The 21,140-nt window shown below is 44.6% G+C and overlaps 1 protein-coding gene and 1 long non-coding RNA gene across 39 annotated transcripts in view; both read right to left on the reverse strand.

Annotated features, from left to right (window-relative positions):
• Fam184a (family with sequence similarity 184, member A) overlaps positions 1–10,586 on the reverse strand; it is a 124,572-nt gene extending 113,986 nt beyond the window's left edge. For 37 of the 38 annotated variants that reach the window (XR_015644885.1, XR_015644883.1, XR_015644882.1 and 34 more), the window contains exon 1: positions 10,059–10,460. Coding sequence is in view for 22 of the 38 variants with exons in the window: in XM_087597862.1 (XP_087453988.1) it covers positions 10,059–10,226 (168 nt within the window). In the remaining 16 variants the exon portion in view is untranslated. 38 annotated transcript variants of the gene reach the window in all.
• Positions 10,587–13,603: 3,017 nt separating this feature from the next.
• On the reverse strand, positions 13,604–14,607 carry LOC120098964 (uncharacterized). Its single transcript, XR_015645872.1, has 2 exons — positions 14,206–14,607; positions 13,604–13,669 (listed from the first exon to the last, which is right to left on the reverse strand). It is a non-coding gene; the product is annotated as an uncharacterized LOC120098964 (long non-coding RNA).
• Positions 14,608–21,140: the final 6,533 nt, after the last annotated feature.

The raw sequence follows: 21,140 nt of genomic DNA on the forward strand, positions 1-21,140 counted from the left end.
TGCGGGTAAATTCTTGAAATTTGCATCAGTCTCAGCATCAAACTGACACCATCTGGATGCTCCTGAGAAGAGGGCTTCCTGTTTTGTTGTTGAAATCTCACAAGATCAGCTGGCAGAAGAAAGGGACAGAGTCTCACCAGTTGGTCCCCTTCACCACCCAGCATCTAACTAGGGATCGGAGACCTAGGTTCTTCTTTATGCCCATGCCACAGGGAAGAGATTCACGCTTTCTAGAGACGCTCATCATCTTAGAATTTAGGGTCCAGTAGCTGACATTATTCAATTCAATTCAACCGATTACTACAATGCATGAAACATATGCACACACATGTGATTACATACATGTGATTATTATAATGCAGGAAACATATGCACATACATGTGATTGCATACATGTGATTACTATACTGCAGGAAACATATGCACATACATGTGATTATGATAATGCAGGAACCATACGCATACATGTGATTACATACATGTGATTACTATAATGCAGGAAACATATGCACATACATGTACATGAAACAACTGAATCTTGATCTTCACCCCATTTCTCAAGGTGTTGGTAGGAAGAGGCGGATGCAAGGTTTTGTAAGCAAACAGAACAAAGGAATAACACATTAAAAACAAGAAGTTTTCTGGTGCATAGCCTTCAAGGAATTGTGTCTAAGTAACGACACAGTTAAGTGAGCATCCAAAAACCAGACAAAAAACCCCAAAACATTCAAATGACTACAGTAGTGATATCCACACAGAGCGAGATAATCTCTCAGCCAATTTAATTAACGTTATACGTCTGCAATCTAGTCGTTGTCAATAAAAACACAAAAATAATATGGGGTTTACCTAACATAGAGGAAGGGAGTGAGGGAGGAGTTTTCAGGTTGTTCCTCGGGCATCAGCCCTTTCTCTTTTCTTTTTATCTTTTTGTTTGTTTCTTTCTTTGTTTGTTTTCTGAGATAGGGTCTCTCTTTGGCCTAGCACCCACCAGGTAGGCTGGTCTGACTGGCCAGTGAGCCGCTGGGATCCACCTATCCACCTCTCTCTGCCCCACTGGTTCCGGGATTACAAGCATATAATACCACTCCTGGCTTTTTTTAAACATGGGTTCTAGGCATGACGCTTGCATAGCAAGTGCTTTACCAACTGAACTATCTCCACCGCCTTAAATCTAGAAAACTACTCCTGGGTGGTGAGAGGAGGACTGGTTTCAATAGCATCAAATACCTGTTGATTTGGATGGTGTGCAAAATCTTGCTCCAATAACAGACATGAGAACTGTGATCTCTCAGATGGGAATGAATGGGATTCTGCTGATGGGCAGCTAGAGGTGGGGCTGGGGGGCATCTCCAGGACATGTCAGAGATCTGGGATAAGGAAGGTACCCAAGAATCGGTGGAGGGCGAGCTTAGCTATGACTCATAGCACTGGGGATATGGAACTTGAAGAGGCCACCTCCTGTAGCGAGGGAGGAACCCCAGTGGAGCAATAGGGAAACCAACCCACCCACAAAACTTTCAACCCAAAATCTATCCTGTCTACAAGAAATGCAGGCAGGGGACATGGAGCAGAGACTGAGGGAATGGCCAACCAATAAGCAGCCCAGCTTGAGACCCATCCCATGGGCAAGCACCAATCCCTGACACTGTTAATGATGCTCTGCTATGCTTGCAGACAGGAGTGTAGCATTGCTGTCCTCTGAGAGGCTCTACGCAGCAGCTGACTTAGGGGATGCAGAGACCTACAGCCAAACAATGGATGGAGCTTGGGGACTCTTATGGAAGAGTTGGGCCAGGAAGGAGATAGGAACTCCACTGGAAGACCAACAGTCAACTAACCTGGAATCTTGGGGCTCTCAGAGACAGAACCACTAACCAAAACACACACACACACACACACACACACACACACACACACACACACACGTGCACGTAGCAGATACCCAGCTTGGTCTTCATGTATGTCCCGAACGCCCAGAGTGGAGTTATTCAACTGGAGCAAGGGTTATCCCAAAAAGTATTGCCTGTAAGCAAGGCAGTTCTTCTAACTGGGCTGCCTTGTCTTTACCTCAGAGGGAGAGGATTTGCCTAACCCCACAGAGACTTGATATGCCAGGATGGGGGATGGCGGGGGTTGGGGGGAGGCTTCCACCCTCTCAGAGAAGGGAGGGTAGGAGGAAGGATTGTGGGAGGGGGGGTAACTGGGAGGATGGGCAATGAGCGGGATGTAAAGTGAATAAATAAATTTTTTAAAACACACAAAAAAATGTGACTTCTTAACTAAAACTGGAAAGAGGGAAAACTGGGAAAAAAAAAAGACTTGTAAATTCAGTTGCCCACCCAGAACCATCTAGGGATATAAGTCCTGACAGTCACTTATATAAAGTGTCCCATAATTTTGGATCCTCAGTCTCTGTGTCTGTACATGAGTGGTTTAAGCTAGCTAGAGTCTAAAATTTTGTCCAGTTTCCTTAAGTATAAAAGGCAGCTCCATCTTTCCTATGCTCCTCCTTAAAAAGAGGGACAAGGGTTGGACAATTTATAGAATATTGCGGTTTTTCATTTGTTTTGATTTTTGAAACAGGGACTTGGTATAGAGCCCAGACTAGCCTGGAACTCACTGTGTAACTAAAGATGGCCTCAAACTCATCACGATCCTCCTGCCTTGGCTAGGGTTACAGGGCTTCAGTCTACACCTATCTGGATGTCATGCTTTTGTGCATATTAGTAAAATCACAGAAATTAACCCACTGAGCTATGACTAGAACATTATGGCCGCTGTTGCACAAGACAATGACAGAGCTGTGCTGTAACATGGGAGAGAGAAGGGGGCTGTGTTTGGCCCGTGCTAAACTTAAAACAGCCAGAGGTTTAGCTATGAGGCTACTTACGGCGGGAGCTTGGAAACCCAACCAGACTTTACCATGCAGCAGCATCTAATTCTTAAAAACAGAGAGCGTAAGATCATAACCCGAGGAACTGCAAAGTACAGGATAATAAAGGGGGCCATTGTGCAGGTGAGGGGCAGTGGAAAGAGGAAAAGCAAGTACAAGTGATCTGACGGGGGCGGGGGATGGGAAAATGGTGGGGCTTTAATTAGAGGGGGAGATAAATACAGAAGGAACAGAGGACAACGTAACAGAAAGGATGTTTGAAAAAGTTCTAAGGAATCATATTACTGTGTATCTACCTAAAAATATCTATAACGCATATAAGTCTGTACATACATGTATACATACATGCATATATGTATGTATGTATATGTACATATATAGTTTAAATGAAATCTCCCCATCTAGGCTGACAATGCTTCCCCGCAAGAGCCAGAGACAATCTAACAATCTAACAAAAGCCCCAACACCGGGCACGAGGAACCTTCTTTATTAGCAGGGTTACATATGAGATTCCCCAAACATTTCAGGCTACTGCAGTTACCCTCAGTTACCTCCCAAAGGTGGAAGGTACATCCCGACTGCTGAAGACACCATGTACTTTGGACACAGCACCAAGAGGACCTGAGCTGGGTTTGACCTGAAAGCTTTCCCTGAGGATTATCTTTCATGGTACTAGAATATTCCGCACAACCTTCCCGAAGAGGGAAATAACCAATAGTCTCGCTCAGCTATGGTGCCTTTGAGCCACAACAATGAGCAGAATGGCACAATAACCCTTAAGGTCCTGTAATGGCACACTTACCTCGATGGGGACCAACACCTCTCTAATTGGACTTTAGACTAACTCAACACGAGGGAAATCATGCCCAACCCTGAAAACTTAGACAACGACTCAGTGCGACTGCAGTCCCGGATCTTGGAGGAGAACCACTTTATTTAACCAGCACAATCCCTAGCTGCAGTCTAAATATTTGTCCTTATGCCCACAGATAAGTGTAGTCTTCGTCCTTCATCAAGGAAACTTTACATTGCGACAGAGAGCGCGACTGGAAGCCACAACCAATCAAAATGCAGAAGCCACAACCAATCAAAATGCAGAAGCCACAACCAATCAAAATGCAGAAGCCACAACCAATCAAAATGCAGAAGCCACAACCAATCAATCAAAATGCAGAGTTGAGGGTCCCAGGCTTACCTGATAGGTCTATAAAACCATTCCTGTACAACCCGAAGGCGGAAACATTGTAAGCCGCAGAGGATTAGGAAGTTTGTGGTGGGAAGATCGTGTTTGCTACAAATGTCAGAGAAGCTACAGCCATGAAGTCTCACCAACAATGACTGCCTAAGTATGACCTAAACAAGGGTGACTTCAATGACACACAACAGAGAAGCTCAGGAAGCCTGGGCCCTCGACAAAGAACTGCATACAGTTAAGGGATGAGGGAAGTGAGAGGAAAACTGCTCAAGGAAAGAGGGCCCGAACTGATCTAACCACAGAAAAGAGAGGGCCATGGGAGGGGCTGGAGAGAGGAAAGTGAAATGACGTAATTACGCTATAATCTGAGAAATAAATACTAAAATCAGCTTACCTATGAAGAGAAGATGGGATTATTTGAAATGTTTACTAGTTTTCATATTGCATAAATAAATTTTTGTTTGGAATATAGTGATCCTGAAACTTTTAAAAAGAAGGCTTGCTATGAAACCAGAACATCGATTGCGTTCTGAAATGACAATGTTATATTTTAGACAAAGAGCTTACATCTAATTCTTATATGAAAATTAAGTTCGGATAGCTCTTATAAATACTTTAATAAACGGTCAGTGCTCATCTAAACAATTGAGAATATTTTAACTGGACTAACCCAGGAAACCAGAGGATATAATTCTCAAAAATAATGACGGTTTCTACTTCACGGTAAAATTCCTTTCACATTACCACCTCCCAACCAATATTCAGTAACTTTTATAGTATATATATTAGATGTATATTATTATATATATTATATTTCACGTATTTTATATGTGAAAAGTTTTCATATTAAAGCTACAAGAAATAAAAGATATGGCTCCTAAATCTGAACAGCCGACAATCAAAAGAGGGGAACGGGTATCGTCCTAAACATAGTGGCCACTAGTGACAAATCTGCACCGCTAAGTATCAAATAAAAAATAAATGTAACAAATCCTATAAACGTTCAGAGTAAAGAAGTCCGGAAAGGACCAGACCGGTCAGGGCAGCTCCAGGTGCAAAAGCCAAGCTGGGTACTGAGAGGAACAGGCAGGATGCTAAAGACCAGACAAAAAGAAAGCTTTTTCTCAAGCTCGTACTCTACCAAGTTAGAACCACAAGTGGAATGAGGTGTACGAGAGCTCAGTTGCCTAAAGAGGCATGAGCTAAAATAGCAAGGCAGTAAAACAGAGGTTTCCACTCAGAGCCAACCACAATAAAGCAACATTCCAAAGCAGGTGACCAAAGGAAAGAGAGCAAAAGTTAAATGGGGCTGAGGCATATAGCCCTATACCAGCTGCTGTAACAAGCAGCATTGCGGAGATCCCAGGATGGTTCTGGAATCCCTTAGGGAAGATACAGACAAGGTTCTCCGGAAAGATGGCCTGTCCCACACTACAGCTGAGAAGACAGCGTTGAGGGGAACGCTTGGTGAGCTTGATGCTTCACCTCATGCACTGTGAAGAACACCGGATCTGGCACCGGATCCATCCTGTTTGGCAGGACGAGAAGAAGCTGGGCGGAGAAACATGAGACCGAGAGAGATGACTGACCTGGACCTATTACCAGACTCTGTGAAGAGAATAAACGTAGACACACACACACACACTCCCCTCCTAGATGTGAGTCCTACAGGCAAGAGACACAGCAAGCTGGGACAGAGTCCCATGGGTCCAGCCAAGGGTGGTTATCTGAACCTTGAACAGACCATAACAAAACGAAGATAAACGTACCGCCAGCCCCAGGAGCAGGGAATCAGCAACTAGTCTGAACTTAGATGCCTTTTTAATTGCGAGGGACGGTGAAGTGCTAATCTCAGGCAACTGAGGCAGGAGATGGGGACCCACGGGTGAAATCTGAGCTGGAATCGCCAGCCAAGCCTAGGAAAGCACTGGAGTTAAGACTCCATGGAAGTTCTTAGCTGCCCCTCTCCCTTCTATGTCCTTCCTCATAGCACTTCACAGGGGTCTGAAAGCAGGGCTGCTGAGACAGAGGAAGGGGAGGAGAAATCAGGCCAGAAGCAAAAGAGCACAGGAAATCCTTCCCCAGTTGCCTACCTTCCCCCGCTTGCCAGAGGCAGGGCTGAGGGTCAGCTGAGGGCAGAAAGCTTCACCTGCACATCTGCCCTGGAGACGGTATGGTTTGCACCGGGTGTATTGACAAATTTGAGACGTCCGTTACCTAGTAACTTGAGAATAATCTATATTGTCGAAGGATAGCTAGAAAAAAAAAATCAGGTCTGTTCCTAGCAGAAAACGATCCAGTCCTCAGACGTAAATTTACAGGAACAAAAGGTTGGAGGGGGTGGGCAAAGGAAAAGTGTTGTTTAACAAGGCTGCTTCGTGGTTGCATCTCCAAAGCTCTGCTTTTTACTGGAAGACTCTAAGCAGACACACAGGGGCGCATACAGAATTGGGGTCTTACAAATCAAAACAGAATCCATTCGGTCTATCCCTTGCTTTGAACTCAGCCCTTAACAATTTCAGGAAGGTGACACAACCTGGGAGTCAACAACCAATTTTCAGCAGTCATTTGCAACACTTGACAGAGACGACCTAAATGCTCCTGACTTGCAGGCAGAGACTGCTCTGTCCCTCTTTCTAGCTCTCTTTCTCTGCCTTGATAAAGACCCCATGTATATTTAAAAGGGGGCTGAGAACTGCTATTCTCACCACAAAACAGTCTGCTCTCCTGGGTTCTTAGGAAACAGATTCTGGGCAAATAACACTCACTGAGTATTTTCATTAGTTAAAGATACGCTGAAGGGCTGGGGTGATGACTCAGGGGCAGAGTGCTCCCTTGGCATTCACAAGGCTCTGGATGTGATCCCAGGCACTAAAGGGAAGAAGTGTCACAAGTACATTATAATGTAGTGACCGTCCCTCTTCACCCTGTCAGAGCTAGTCAAATCTCTAGAATGCGCCTCCCAAAACCACCCGACAAATGGGGATGTGAAACTGTGAAACTGTCATTCAATAGGCGGTCTGCTGTACATATTTTAATAGAGCTGAGTAGGAAACTCTCTAAATAAATACAGTATCAGTGAGGTTATCAAATGCAGAAGAATGGAGCCTGGAACTCAGGAGCCACTGTTACTCTGAGGCTAATCTGAGTTACAAAGTGAGATTCTGCCTTAAAAAAAAAATAAGTTAAAACAAAATACTCCTTTAAAAAATTTAAGAGTATCTGACCATTTTTTCTTAATACTTTGTTGGTATATAATAAGTATTTCAGTGACACTATAAGAAATGCCAGGTGCCATTACAACTGTCTATGTATCCTATTGTTATCCTTATTGTCACATCTGGGTGAGTAAGGCTCAGGGTTAATGACTTGATCCAGGTCAACAACTTTCTAACTCAAGACAGTATGTGAGATCAACAATGCAAGCTCCTAATCGTGCTGCTTCTTTAATGCTGGTGAGAGTCCATTTGACTCTTTGGTTGTTGTTGTTGTTGGTGGTGGTGGTGGTGTGTGTTTCCTGCTGCCCAAGCTCTGGGATTTGAAATGTATGCTGCAGCACCCAGATTTTTTTTAAAGTGGGTTCTGGGGATCGAACACAGGTCCCCAGGTTTTCACGGGCAAGCACTTTATCGACGGAGCTCTTCTTTTAGTCCCAAGTTCCTAGTCCAGTGGTTATCTCTGCAATGTTTTTTTGAAACAGAAACTAAAATCAGGTTCCAGCCATATTTCTATTTAATTTGCCTCCTACTGATAGGGACTCATTAGTAAACTCCTTATGACAATCTCAGGCAGCAGATACGATGGGACGTCTAACTTCTAACAACCCTTTTGTACGCTCACTCATGATGTAAGGTTTAGGGCACACTATTTACAGTAAGTATACGTGATTACAAACTTATTAATAATTAATAAATTTAATATAATCATAAATTTCAAAGGTGATAAATGAGGGAGCAGACTAATAAACTTGTTATTAGACTGCTTCACTGCCAGGCTTTATCTTAAGAAATAGAAAGGCCCGTGGTAGGGCTGGAGAAGCCTTAGGTATTTCAACACAAGCCATGGCACCATCCCTCACCAACATGACTCCTACAGTCTCCTGCCCAGGGAGGAACCCTTGGTGATTTCTGTAGAGTTGTCTAGTGTCACTCTAAGTACAGGGCAGAGCCATGGGCACCTTGTACCCACAGTTTATAAGGCATCTCTGTACCACACAGGGCAGTCCCCTAATAGGAAACTACCCAATCTAAAATGTCAACTGTGTTAGGCAGAGAAAGCCCAACAGAGGACTAATCAAAGGTCTGCAGCCCTTCCGAGCTGTGCAGGGGGTTAGATACGGTAACCACAAACAGGAAATCAAAGTGTGGGCAACCCTGGGCAGTAACAAAAGCCCTGGGCCAGCAGCACCTGGCTCACTACATTTGAGAGAGAGATACCATCATCTCCTTAATATCCCACCTAAGCCGGTGGGGCTGGATTGCTTTTACTGGAAAAAAATGGACAGGAAATTAAAAGTGTGGATAGAAAGGGGGAAGTTTCCTGAAGAAAAGCAGCTTTTATTAACTACTCCAGAGTCCTACTTCTAACCTCTGGAGTGTTTGTTATTCACGGGAGTCTCCGAGAGTTATGATCTAAAATGCGAGCACAGATGTGGTGGACACGGTGCAAGAAAAACCCAGAAGAAATAAAATTCCATGAGCCTCGCTGTGGTTACCAGCATTGTGAAGATGAAATACTATCCTGGAGTCTGGGGTTTTAGCCTCAACCATGTGAATGCTCTGATAACATGTGGCCACACCGTTATATCCTGCACCTTTAATTCTGAGTTTGGGGACCCTTCACAAAAGCAAACAGTCCCGACTGCATGTACAGCATCTCTTAGGGTGGTGCTTAGAACAAAGACAGACAATCCAAAGAAGGGAACTCCACGAATGGTGGTGTCTCTTAGCGTGGGTTGAGTCATGATCACGTGGTTTTTGTTGTTGTCGTCTTGTGTTTCTATACATCCCTTCATTCATTCGGGTTATCTTTGGATTCCCAATCATATCTCTTTACTGAAACCGTCCCCCCCTCCGCCATCTCGTCCCTTTTCACCAGTGCGCCCTTTCCTCTCTTTAAACTCGGGTGAAATTGTATGGTGGAGTTGAGTCAGATCTCAAGAGATTATCAATCAGGGACCCTCAAGTCCACCTTCCTCTCTTAAACACTGCAACAGTCCGAGGGAACACGGTCACCATGAGTGACTTCCAGAAACCCCAAATCAGTTCCACACAGTGTTAGACTGCTGGTTAAGAGCTACACAGAAGCAACCCTTCTGATCAGTCTTTACTAAATTCGAAAAAGGACTCAGTAACGGACATATCACCCTGAACTATGCTTGGAAAACTGTGCAGGTGATTAATCTGCGGGCTCCTTGAGAACGGTCTTCTGGTAAGATTTTACTAAATGCAACACAGTGTGATTCATCTAATAAACCTTACTTGACATCCTGGGAGGGTAAGGAAGGAATGACTCATTAAATCCCTAAAATGGCACGCAAGGTATGCTTTACCCTCCTACAGTCCTCGGAATAACCTCGGGAAGTTTATTCTCTCCTTAACTGTGTAACCAGTAGCAGACACCGATTAACTCCGAGGATTCCGGGTCATATTAGGTAAACCAGTACAGTACTTCACCAGGTACTGTAGCGCTGTGCTGCCTGCAGCCCTTAGCAGAGACACTTGAGCAACAGGAAAAGTCCATTACTGCGGTGGAACCCAGAAAGTAAGCCCTCGTGTGCTGTGTGCAGGTTTACCCCTAGTCGGTAATGGGGTGCAAGCCCTGTAAATCCCGCGGTGCGGTGTGCGGTCTAGCTCAAGTTAGGTAGCCAGTGTTCCACTCAAGTTCGGCGGGGCCGGGAGGCAACTCTGGCTGTTGCTTCTCTTAGGAGCCACCACCTCCTGAACCCCGAGCCCCAGCACCCCATACCTTGGTGAGCTGGGCGATCTTCTTGCTCATTTTCAGGTGCATGTCCTGGCTGTAGTCCATGTTGTGCCCGGCCAGCTGCGCGGCAGCCGGGGAGGTCGTGAATTTGGCTGGCCCGGACGAGGAGCCACCGTAATAGTGATGCTGCCAGCTCATGCCCGGGGTCGCCATCTTCCCGGCAGACCCCGGCCGGGACACCTGTCCCCGTGCGCCGGGCGAGGCCGGCGCAGCGACGACACGGGACAGGCGACAGCCCGGGCGACCGCTTGCCGACCCTCTGGCCCGTGCCCTCCAGTCCCGGCAGCCAGCTCCCCCCTGCCCGCCCGCGACGGCCGCGTCCCCCTGCCTCGGCTTGGCGACGTCGCGGCTAGCGTCCCGCAAGCGGCGGCCACCTGGCCCCGAGACTCCGCCGCCGCCGGGGCTGCGGAGGGAGGCGGAGACCGGGCGGGCTGCTGCGGCGGGAGGCGGGGCCGGGGACGCGGGGGCCGCCGAGCGCCGTTACCAGGACGCGCGGCTCGGGGCTCGGCGAGCGCGCGAGGGTGGCCACGTCATTTCCCCGCAGCCAAGCTCCGCCCCGCAGCTCCCCGCCCCGCAGCCCTCCGGTCTGCAGCCTCGCAGCCCGCAGCCAAACTCCGCCCCGCTGCCTTCCACCCTGCAACCCTCCAACCTGCAGCTCTCCAGCCTGCAGCCAAACTCTGACCCTCAACCCTCCAGCTCATAGCAACGCGTCTCTGCAACCCGCAAATCTGCGACCCTGCGACCTACAGCCCCGCACCCTTCGGCCCTGCAGCCGCCAGCACTTGTCCTCCGCACTCTCATAGCATCACAGCTCTGCAGCCCCGCAATAAACCTCCCTGCCTCACCGAAGCCTCCAGATCACAGTCGCACAGGGCCTTACAACCCTGCACCCTAGGGGTTCCCACAGCATTGTCTCCCCCTTTCACCACGCAGACTCACAGCTGCCAGCTCCTTAACCCACAACCCACCCATTCCCGGCAGTCTGCACCCCTTGACTGACCCCTGTGTCTCAGTGTGCAATCTAGTTTTTTAAAAATTCATCCAGAGGGGATAAAAATTTGATGGTGACCTTCGCTTAAGCAACAAGCAGAAAGCGTGACAGAGACTCTCTGCGTGTGCATTTTGTGTGCAGGCCCAGCAACAGTGTACTCAGGACGGAGGTGAAGTAGAGGGAGATCCTTAATCCTACACTTGATTGGTCTTCTCAAACTCACCCAGGCGCAAGCATTTCGGGGTCCCACTGACCTGGTGTGTGCCAGTCTAGAGTGAAGTAATGCCAAGTGACTGTGTGTGGAGGAGCACACCTCTACAGTCAGCTGCACCACACTTCTCAGTGGGATGAAGCCTGGAACAATTAAATATGAAATATAATTGACTAGAAATTAGACTAGGACTGGGATATAGAGGGGAGAACCGAACAAGGGAATGAGATTCCCTTAAGGGAACACCCCTTAAAGATTGGGGGTGTGCTATCAAGATTTGACATTACACGCACCTTTTCACCTTGCTAAATATATTACTTTATGCTCATCTTTTTTTTTTTTTTTTTAGTATCTCTGCCCTGCTAAAACACTTAAAAGTAACAAACAAAACTGGGTATCCTGGGGTTGGGGATTTAGCTCAGTGGCAGAGCGCTTGCCTAGGAAGCGCAAGGCCCTGGGTTCGGTCCCCAGCTCCGAAAAAAAAAGAACCAAAAAAAAAAAAAAAAAAAACTGGGTATCCTGTGTTAAAGTGGGGTCCTGTTAGGTTAATGTGAATACAAACTTTATAGGATTGTACCTGTTTTTTGAAAAAATACATTCTCCATAGTTTTTTCCAGAACCGAGCTCCTTCGCTTCATATGATTTCTCTTTAATATGCAAGTAGCCGTCACATGTAATTGAATGTGCTAGCAAATTGAATCGGAGGCAGAACTAGCAAAATCTGAATGTGGCCAAAACTAAACAAAATGCAGGTTGACTGGGATCCAAAAACATTTCCTGATCTGTTAGAATTCCAGAAAGAAAATCAAAACCAGTAAATATATATGCAAATATATATATATTTGCCAGATGCAAGGTACTCAGTACTTCAGTGGTAAACCTTTCAAAAATAGAATTTAGTTCTAGCATTCTGAATGGGGCAGGTAATGAGAAATGTGTGTGCGTTTTCTGCTCCCTTAAGCACTAATTAAGATAAAGAGAATCAGAAACCGTACAAACTGGGGAGACAACAGCTCCATGATATGGTTAAGGGAAGTTTTCAGCATAGATATTAGAGAACGGCCAGAGATATCTTGAAGAGTCCTGAGCAGGCAGACACAGTAGATTATGGCCAGGGCTATCTTCAAGAAAGGAGAGACCAGCAAGGGATAGGGAATAGAGAGAACACAGTGAAAGAAGCAGGAATCGAGGAGAGGAGAGAGAGAGAGAGAGAGAGAGAGAGAGAGAGAGAGAGAGAGAGAGAGAGAGACAACAAAGCAAGAATAGTAAGGTTGTACAGAGACCTGGTGGCTGGGGAGGAAAGCCTGTGAGCTGGAGGGAGTTCAGGGTAGGGGAGGAGAGAGAAGGGCTGAGATGCTAGCATGGATTTTGAATGTGCAACAGGTACTTATGTGTGACACTGAGAGGTCCTGGAGGTCAGCATGAGCTCTGATATGCTGATAGGTGCCACAGGAAGCCATAGGTCCCTTCTGCCAGAGGTAAGAGAAATGTATCCTTTTGGTAGAGAGGAACCAGTTTCACAAGTCTGAGGAATGCTGGCTGAGACAAAGTTGTATTATTTAAATACATTTGGGGCAGAGAAAAAAAGAGTCAGCACTCTTTTATCCTTCTCATTTAAAAAACAAAAACAAACAAAAAAACAAAGAAAGAAAAAAAATTGTTCACTAGATTTGTGTATCCACATCATACTTTCCTAGGCAGGAGAGGTGTTTGGGAGTTCTGTCCCTTAACACAGTAGAAAGAACATAGGACAGGAAATACAGAGGCCAATATGTAGTATCAACTGAGTCCCTGCAGCTTCTCCTTTTCCATAATTCCTTCCAAAGAAAACAGTTCCTGTATCTTCCGTCTCTGACTTACAAGTTAGGTTGTGGCACACAAGTGTCTGCCATCACTACTCTAAGCCAAGAGAATCCACCCGTCCCTAAACTTTATGCTCAGAAGATATCCAGTGTTCTATTAATTTAACATTTTCCCTATAAATAATGAAAATAGGCCACTTTACATAGAATTATGTTTATTATTAAGTCATCCTAGTGGTGTAAAGTAACACCCTTATGATCCCATCACACAGAAGCTCACTTTTAAAGAAGGTATGTATAACACAAGGGAAAAGGAGGGGTGCCAGTTAGACAAATCTTCGCACAGTGCCAGCTTCTGTCATAAGATATTCATTCAAAAGTTGTCACGAAGTGCTATTGGGTTCTTGGTCTTGAGGCTGTGTGCACCAGTGTCTGTCCTGAGGGTGGCAACGGTGTAGTGGAAAGGACAGACTGGTAAAGAATACACAATGCCACTAAGGCATTGTAAAGGAACTTTTGGGGGGTGCACTTCGGCTAGGCTTGGAGTGCCTGAGAGGGCATCACAACTTGATAAAGGTGGTATTTAAACAGCCTGTTGAAGGACACATGTTTCAGAGAGAGAAAGGAAAAATGAGCCCTGGGATTAACTAGGGACAGGGTTGAGAAGCACAGCCTATTTAGGAAACATCAGGTGGTGCGATGTGGCCAGAGCAAAGTTCGAATGGGGTGTCAGGATACTAGTGTGTCAGAGCAGGTGTCAAGATGACTGGTGGGTGGGAAGACTTAGGCACCTTGACGATGACACTTTGGGAGCTTATTTTGATGATGTGGATGAGCCCCTGAAAAGCCTTAAGCAAGCAAAATGAAATAATTGGATTTGCATTTCTGGTCCAAAACCCTTGTGACTGAGCAAAGTGGACCACAGAGACACCTACAAGGGTGAGGAGTCCATTGTCCCTAGTAGGTAAGATATGAGGAATTACCACCTTAAATATGTCAGTGATATTTAAGAAAAAGAAAGGGGTGGGAACGGGCAAACAGCACATGCAGGCTGGGGAAAACAGGGCAGTCAAAGAGATCACTTCAGAAAAGGAACTGTAGGGACAGATATGTTTAACACATGATAACCTTTGAGATGCCTGTAGGATATCTCCATGGAGATCTTCAGTCCAGTTAAATGTAGAAGAGGAACAATAACCATACCCAGAATAGAAGAATAAATTCAGTTGCCTTCAAGAGGATACCAGAAGCCATGCCTCTGTTTGGAATCAATGTAGGTGGGTATTATATTTCGGATGAACATCCCCCGAATATCCATATTTTAAGGGCTTGGCTCCAGAATGATACAGTGGAGGAATGGTGAAGTCTGCACGATGCACATGTGGCCCTGACAAGAGCGAGTTTGCTCTGCCACTTGCTTGCACTCATCACTGTCTTCCAGGCGTACCAGAGCCACCAGCGAATGGGTCTGCAGATCTTAAGACTGGAGGTCCCAAAACTGTCTGTGAAAAGAGATTACTCTCCCTCCCCCTTTCCCCTCTCCCTCTCCCTCTCCTCTCTCCCTCTCCCTCTCCCCTCTCCCCTCTCCCTCTCCCTCTTCCTCTCCTCCTCCCCCCTCCTCTCCCTCCCCCTTTCCCCTCTCCCTCTCATTTCCTCCCCCCCTCTCTCCCTCTCTCTCCCTCCCTCCCTCCTCTCTTGCTCTCCACCTACTGTCTCAAGTGTTTTATGTAGTGATGGAAGGTGAACAATGATAAGTCATCATCTGGTGCATTCTAGAAATCTGGTACATTCTAGAATTTCTCTCTGAGGAGGAATTCACACCCATTCACACAATAGGTAAAAGCATCAGGATTATGCCAATACTACCCAAGAACCCAAGGTTCATACTAATGCAGAACCTTGGTCCATCACAGGTACAGACTGGTATAGAGGAAGTAACTGAAAGCAGGTAGAGGAATAAACATTAAATAAAAAGAATTGTTAGCTATTAGAGGTGAAAGGAAAATTTGAGCCTACACCTAATCTCTTAGTTTTGTACCCACTGAAGATCAGAAATCCAGATTTGCCCAAATTTTCAAATCAACTAATAAGAGAGCTAGAATTATATCCCATATTTGTTGGCTTACAGACAATTCCACTAGGCTTTTCCCAGGAACCTAGCAACAGTGACCTAGCAACAACTTATATCATCACCTGCCACCAGGTACCCAGGTACTACTAGCCAGGTGTGGCCGGCTATAAGATGACCACACATTACCACACCTCCCTCTTTTCCCTGCCTTCACTCTCCATCTTCTTTCTCTTTCCATTCCCACGTGTTCCTGGCCGGCCTTTTCCTCTCTTCCTCTCTCCTCTCTCTGTCCTCTTCTGCCCCTGCTTTCTTCTCTGCCTCTATCATTTTTCCAAGTCCCTTCCCTTTCTCCAAATAAACTTTATACTAGGCCTGTCATATGGTGTAATTCCTCAGATGGACATCTTGATATGGCCTGCTGAGGTGCTCCGTTCTGCTGCATTATACCACATTATAAAGCATAACAATATTAAACCTCAATTTCTGCATATTACTGAAATAGGATCTCACCATGCCTGAAATTTGCTATTTAGTTTAGACTGGTCTCAAACTCGTGACCCTTCTGCATCTGCTTCCTCTGTACTAATATTATGGACACATGCTACCACACCTGGCAGTTTTTTTCTGATTCAATGAACAGCAGTTGAAAGTCATTTATAGGTAGATCTTTTTTCTGATATTATTTCACCAGAGCTATCTTAGGCCAGTTCTTTTTTATGCTAACATTTCAATCATGATGTATGTATATATTCAGAATGATTTAAAATTGGTCTCATATATGAAGAATCATTTTTAAATGGCATGGTGTGTACCCCTTAAATCTCAGTATTTGGGAGGCAGAGGCAAGCAGATTTCTGACAGTCTGAGGCCAGCCTGGTCTATCTACATAGGGAGTCTATGCAGAGAGATCCTGTTGCCCTCCCTCTGTCCCCAATGATTGCTGGTCGGGGAGTGAAGAAATGTGTTCATAGTTGCAACAGCTCATTAATGATGAAGCTTGTCAAGAAGGGTCCTAGTGACAAATGGCATGGTTATGAAACTTACGAGAGATCTGTGAAAGTAACTATTTTAATATTTTCTTAAGCTTACAAAATTATGTTTATTTCAGTCCCAAAAAACCTAGATAAACTCCAGACTACAGCACTTCAGAATCAAAATCACAGCCAGGAATGCAGTCGATAACAGATCTGACTAAGAATCAGAAGAAACAGATTAGGTTTGAAATGCGAGCTCCAAAGTCAGTGCAGCTGGTGCATTCCAGGAGCTAGGAGGGATCCCGATTAGGAAAACCGGGATAACATGGCAAAACCTTATCAGAGAGACCGAGGCAGAGAAAGAAAGAAAAGCAAAGGGAGGGAAAGAAGATCTAGGAGGGGAGATGATGAGGAGGGCAGAGGGAGGAAGAGGGAGGGAGGACCAGTCCAACAGAGACAAAGAGATTTGTAATGGAGATTAGAGAGGCAGAGAGGCAGGGAGAAGGGCAGAGGAGGGGGTGGGGGAGAAGGCAGACAGACAGAAGACCATGATTCTAGATGAAAACTAAGGCTATGAGTTGGAAAATTGACAAATTGGTTGCCATCAAGATTAAAAATGCTGGCAGAGGTCTGTCCATCTGTCCGTCCGTCTCTCTCTCTCTCTCTCTCTCTCTCTCTCTCTCTCTTGGTGTGTGTGTGTGTGTGTGTGTGTGTGTGTGTGTGTGTGTGTGTGTGTGTGTTTAGAGGAAACACAGTTTTTCACTTCCTTAACTTTGTGACCAATGCGAGGCATACTAGGTCAGATAGACACAATAGCTGTTAATTTCTTACTGTATTCAGTTACAGGAGCATGGCTGTTTCCACAAACTCTAGTGTTTCATCACTATCCCATAAAATACATTGAGAATAAGACCCGTGACTTAACTCTCAACTACTAATTTGACTTCGTTTTTACTCCTACACTGATATGCAAATAGTAAGTGATTAATGAATGTTTGTGGAGTGGAAGAAGGAATTACAGCCAATAAAATTTTAATTGTGTGCCTTAAAATACAATTTCACAGAAAGCTTCCATTTCTGTTCATGTGTGTACTAAAAGTAACACGAACAACAAAGAAACTTCTGGACTGTGTTAACAAGAACCTTTGAACATTAATCCTAACAATGTTTTTCAGGTAACATTAAGTTCAATGTTTTTACACTAAAATATACTAACGTATCTATTTTTACTTAATTTTACTGTCCCTTTCACATTTAGTTCTTTGAAAAGCACTTACCAAATCATACCAATTTTCATTCTTTTTATCAGAATTACATGACATTATTCTGTATTAGGTAAAAGTTCAGTTTTTCAATTCCAAAGAGAAACTCTTAGTAAATTTGGTTTTTTGTAACCTTTTTCAGCTCATTGGGTTGTAGACATTGGAGCTGTTCTATCCTAGAGATAAGCGTTATTTTTAAATATAATCGATTTATATGGCATATGGTATTGAAAGAGTCACCCTCACTTAAAAACAATTACGTGTAAACAATGTACAAACAGTGGAATTTCACACTGAAAGACTCTTCAGAAGATAGGTATTTTTTTTCTTAACATGACATTTGTCATGCGTGTAAAATAACGTCTGTTATGTTGTTTTATGGTCTGCCTTTCTAGATACTATTTAGCTTGAGGTACAGAATTACTTCTAATCTTTAATATAGTTTCTTGTATCACTCTCCTGTCTCTACAATAATTACTGTCCGTTCTGTCTCTACAACTTTTATTAATGTTTGGGTCTTGCCTCCAAGCCTTTATTGTCCTTTCTAATACTAATGTATCTCTACAACAACAGAATGTTTTCCCAAATTTTCACAGTTACATTTACATGTAGGAAGCATTTTAGCTTCTCTGGTGAAAGAGGAGAAAATAAAGCTAGTGAATGGTTTTCCCTGTTATAAAAAAAAAAATGCTGGCAGAGTCAGGGACACTCAAGAGTGAAATGGAAATCCTTTCAATGGAAGGAAACATTTGCAGCTCACATAAGTAAATATGGGTCGATATCAAGAACACATAAAGAATCCCTTAAATCCAGAAACGAAGAGCCCAATTTTAAAGAGAGGCAAGAACTTGAAATGTTATTTTTCCAAAATGTATAGAAATTACCAGGAAGGAAGTGCAGGGATAGGCGCCCAATCCCTCCAGCCACCAGAGAAATTAGAATACATCACAGTGGGCTGCCACTTCTTACCCACTGGGATGGCTATTATTAAAACTGACCCAAATGACAAGAAAATGGAAAGTAGTAAGTATTATGTGGGGGAAATTAAGACACTTGTGCACTACTAGTTAGGATATAAAATGATGATACACTGAAAAACTATAATGGTTCCCTCCTCCCCCAAAAAAGACCCTGACACACAATATACAATGGCAAACCTCATCCCAATGCACATATGAAAAACTTGACAGCAAGGACTCATAGACGTCTGTAAAGCAGTGTAGTGCAATTGTAGCTGCACTTTCCTTGTCATAGCAAATGTTTATGCACAGATGAGTAAGTAAACAGAATGTGGTAGACACAATGGGGTCTTAGCCAGTGTCTAAGAGGCTGCTTCCGGCTCTGGCGATGAATACTGATGACGCGCTAAGTGAACGAAGCTAGCCGTAGCTTACGATAAACACCCGGGTACTGAGCACAGGCTAAGTGAGTTAAGCTAGTCCAAAAGATACAAATAGAGTGTGATTCCACCAGCATGAGTGGCCACGCTCATAGAGACTGACAGAACTGTGATGGACAGAGGGAAAGTCTGGAGTGGGATTCATTGAGAGGAGCTGGGACAAAGGCAAGGTTTCAGGGACAAATGGTAATGGAGAATGAACTTAAAATGGCTAATATTGGTCGTCATATTACCTCAGGGAAAGATCCTGCTGTTACTTGTGAGAATCTGTTTCAGAGACTAGGCCAAGGGCATTAAGTGACTGCTTCTGGAGTCTCCACTCCAGAAGTCATTTCCTGCCTGAGGCTCTGGTTAGTGAATGAGGATCTTTGGACACAAGGTTTGAAGGAAGAGAAAGGTGGAGAAAATATTTCCAAATCCTTTCCATTTGAGCCATAGAGAAGTCATAGAGTCATAGAGAGTGACGTAAGTGTGGGCTGTGGTAGTGTCGTGATGGCACCCATAGACATGTGTGTTTGAATGTTTGGCCCATAGGGAGCGGTATTGAATTATTTTATTTTTCTGAGGGATTGCTGCACTCCTTTTTACTCGTAAATACCTATAAGGGATGGGGTTGTTTCCCACCTTTGACTGAGCTATTCTAATTTTTTTCCACTTGTTAAAACCCACACAAATGCCAGTCACTTGCAAATATAATGTTTCCTGAGCTGCTTCTGCTCCATCTGCCTATCCTCAGAGTAAACTTCTCTTGTCCATGTGTTCCTGATGGTCCATCCCATCTAATGACTGCCCCCTCCTCTCTGGCTTCTCTCTCCTTTTCGTGGTCTCTCTCAAGACCCCTTTACTCAATCCTAAGTCTCACTTTCCTATCCATTATGCCCAGCCATAAGCCCCAGCCATTTATTGACCATTCAGGAATTATTGGAGAGCAGTCTTTATAGTACCTAGGTTAATACAACACTCCAAGACTGTGTTGCAGTCTGGTGAGGAGCACAGAACTCACTCAGCTTCTGAATACACAATGCACAAGACAAACACCAACAGAGTAGCACTATTAGGAGGTATGGCCATTTTGCAGTAGGCGTGGCCGTGTTGGAGTAGGCGTGGCCTTGTTGGAGTAGGCGTGGCCTAGTTGGAGGAAGTGTGTCACTGTGAGGGTCTCCAATGTTCCAGCTCTGCCCAGTGTAGCACGGTCTTCTTCTTTTTTCCAAGCAGACCAAGATGTAGAATGCTCGGCTCCTTATCCAGCGCCATGTTGGCCTGGTGGCTGCCATGCTTCCCACCTTGATGATAACGGACTAAACCTCTGAAACTGTAAGCCAGCCCCAATGAAATGTTTTCCTTTTTAAGAGTTGCCGTGGTCATGGCGTCTCTTCATAGCACTGGAGAGGCACTGAATATCCACCATAACTCTTCGGGGCCAGCAAGGTGATATCCCAGGGATATTCTCTTTAACATCACAGTGTTCTGCCTCTTAGGAACATTCTGTATTTAAATGGGACTTAGTCCCAGGCTTTACCACACAGACCCAAACTCAATAGAGACTCTGTACACAACTGGACTTCAACAGAATCAATAAGCATAGTGCATTTTGTTAGGCGTCACATGAGTACACAGAGTATTTTTGGCTAGATATTGTCCAACAGCAACTCCTCTCTTCGTATAAGTATCTCGGGAGTATGGAAAGACCAGAATCTTTACATGCCTGTGATGAAGAAACGGAACAAAAAGACATTGAGGGGTTCTTATATTTCTCACAGATTATCTTTGGAGTTATCTTACATTTTAGGGCAGAATCTATTTAGAAATACCACACATCAATAATTTTCTTAATGTCACATCTGCTTTTTAACATGATGGCCCAAAGCTTGGCACAATGAAGGCGATCTAAAGGCGGTCTCCTTAGGCATGTCGTTTGATCTAGATGGATGTATTGAGTACTTTCTGAATGCTTAATACGTAATAAATACTCAACAAATGTCTGCTCTTGGTTCAGCTCACCTCACACTCTTCCTTATTACTACCTTTCATTTTATTTACAAAGCCAGCCTTTTCCAGCAGCTGACTAGTTTATCCATCTATTTTTGGGATCTTCTGAAAGTAGGAACAGAAGTAGATCGTGTATATAGTAGGTGATTTGGGGGAACGTGAAGCAGAAATAGAGGAAGGAAAAGCCACTAAAAAATGCATAACTGAATTGGCTATGTCCATTGGAACTCCATTCTAGGAGCTGTCCTCAGAAGAACCCTGTAGAACGCATCTCAGAATCCACCCCCCCCCCCCACACACACACTGTTGAAAGGATTACACTAATCTACTGACTCTCTTCTCTTATAGAGTAAAACTCTTCTGTGGTG

This window comes from Rattus norvegicus, chromosome 20 (genome assembly GCF_021556685.1).
Source record: "Rattus norvegicus strain SHRSP/BbbUtx chromosome 20, alternate assembly SHRSP_T2T, whole genome shotgun sequence".
In the NCBI taxonomy this organism is placed as follows: domain Eukaryota; kingdom Metazoa; phylum Chordata; class Mammalia; order Rodentia; family Muridae; genus Rattus; species Rattus norvegicus.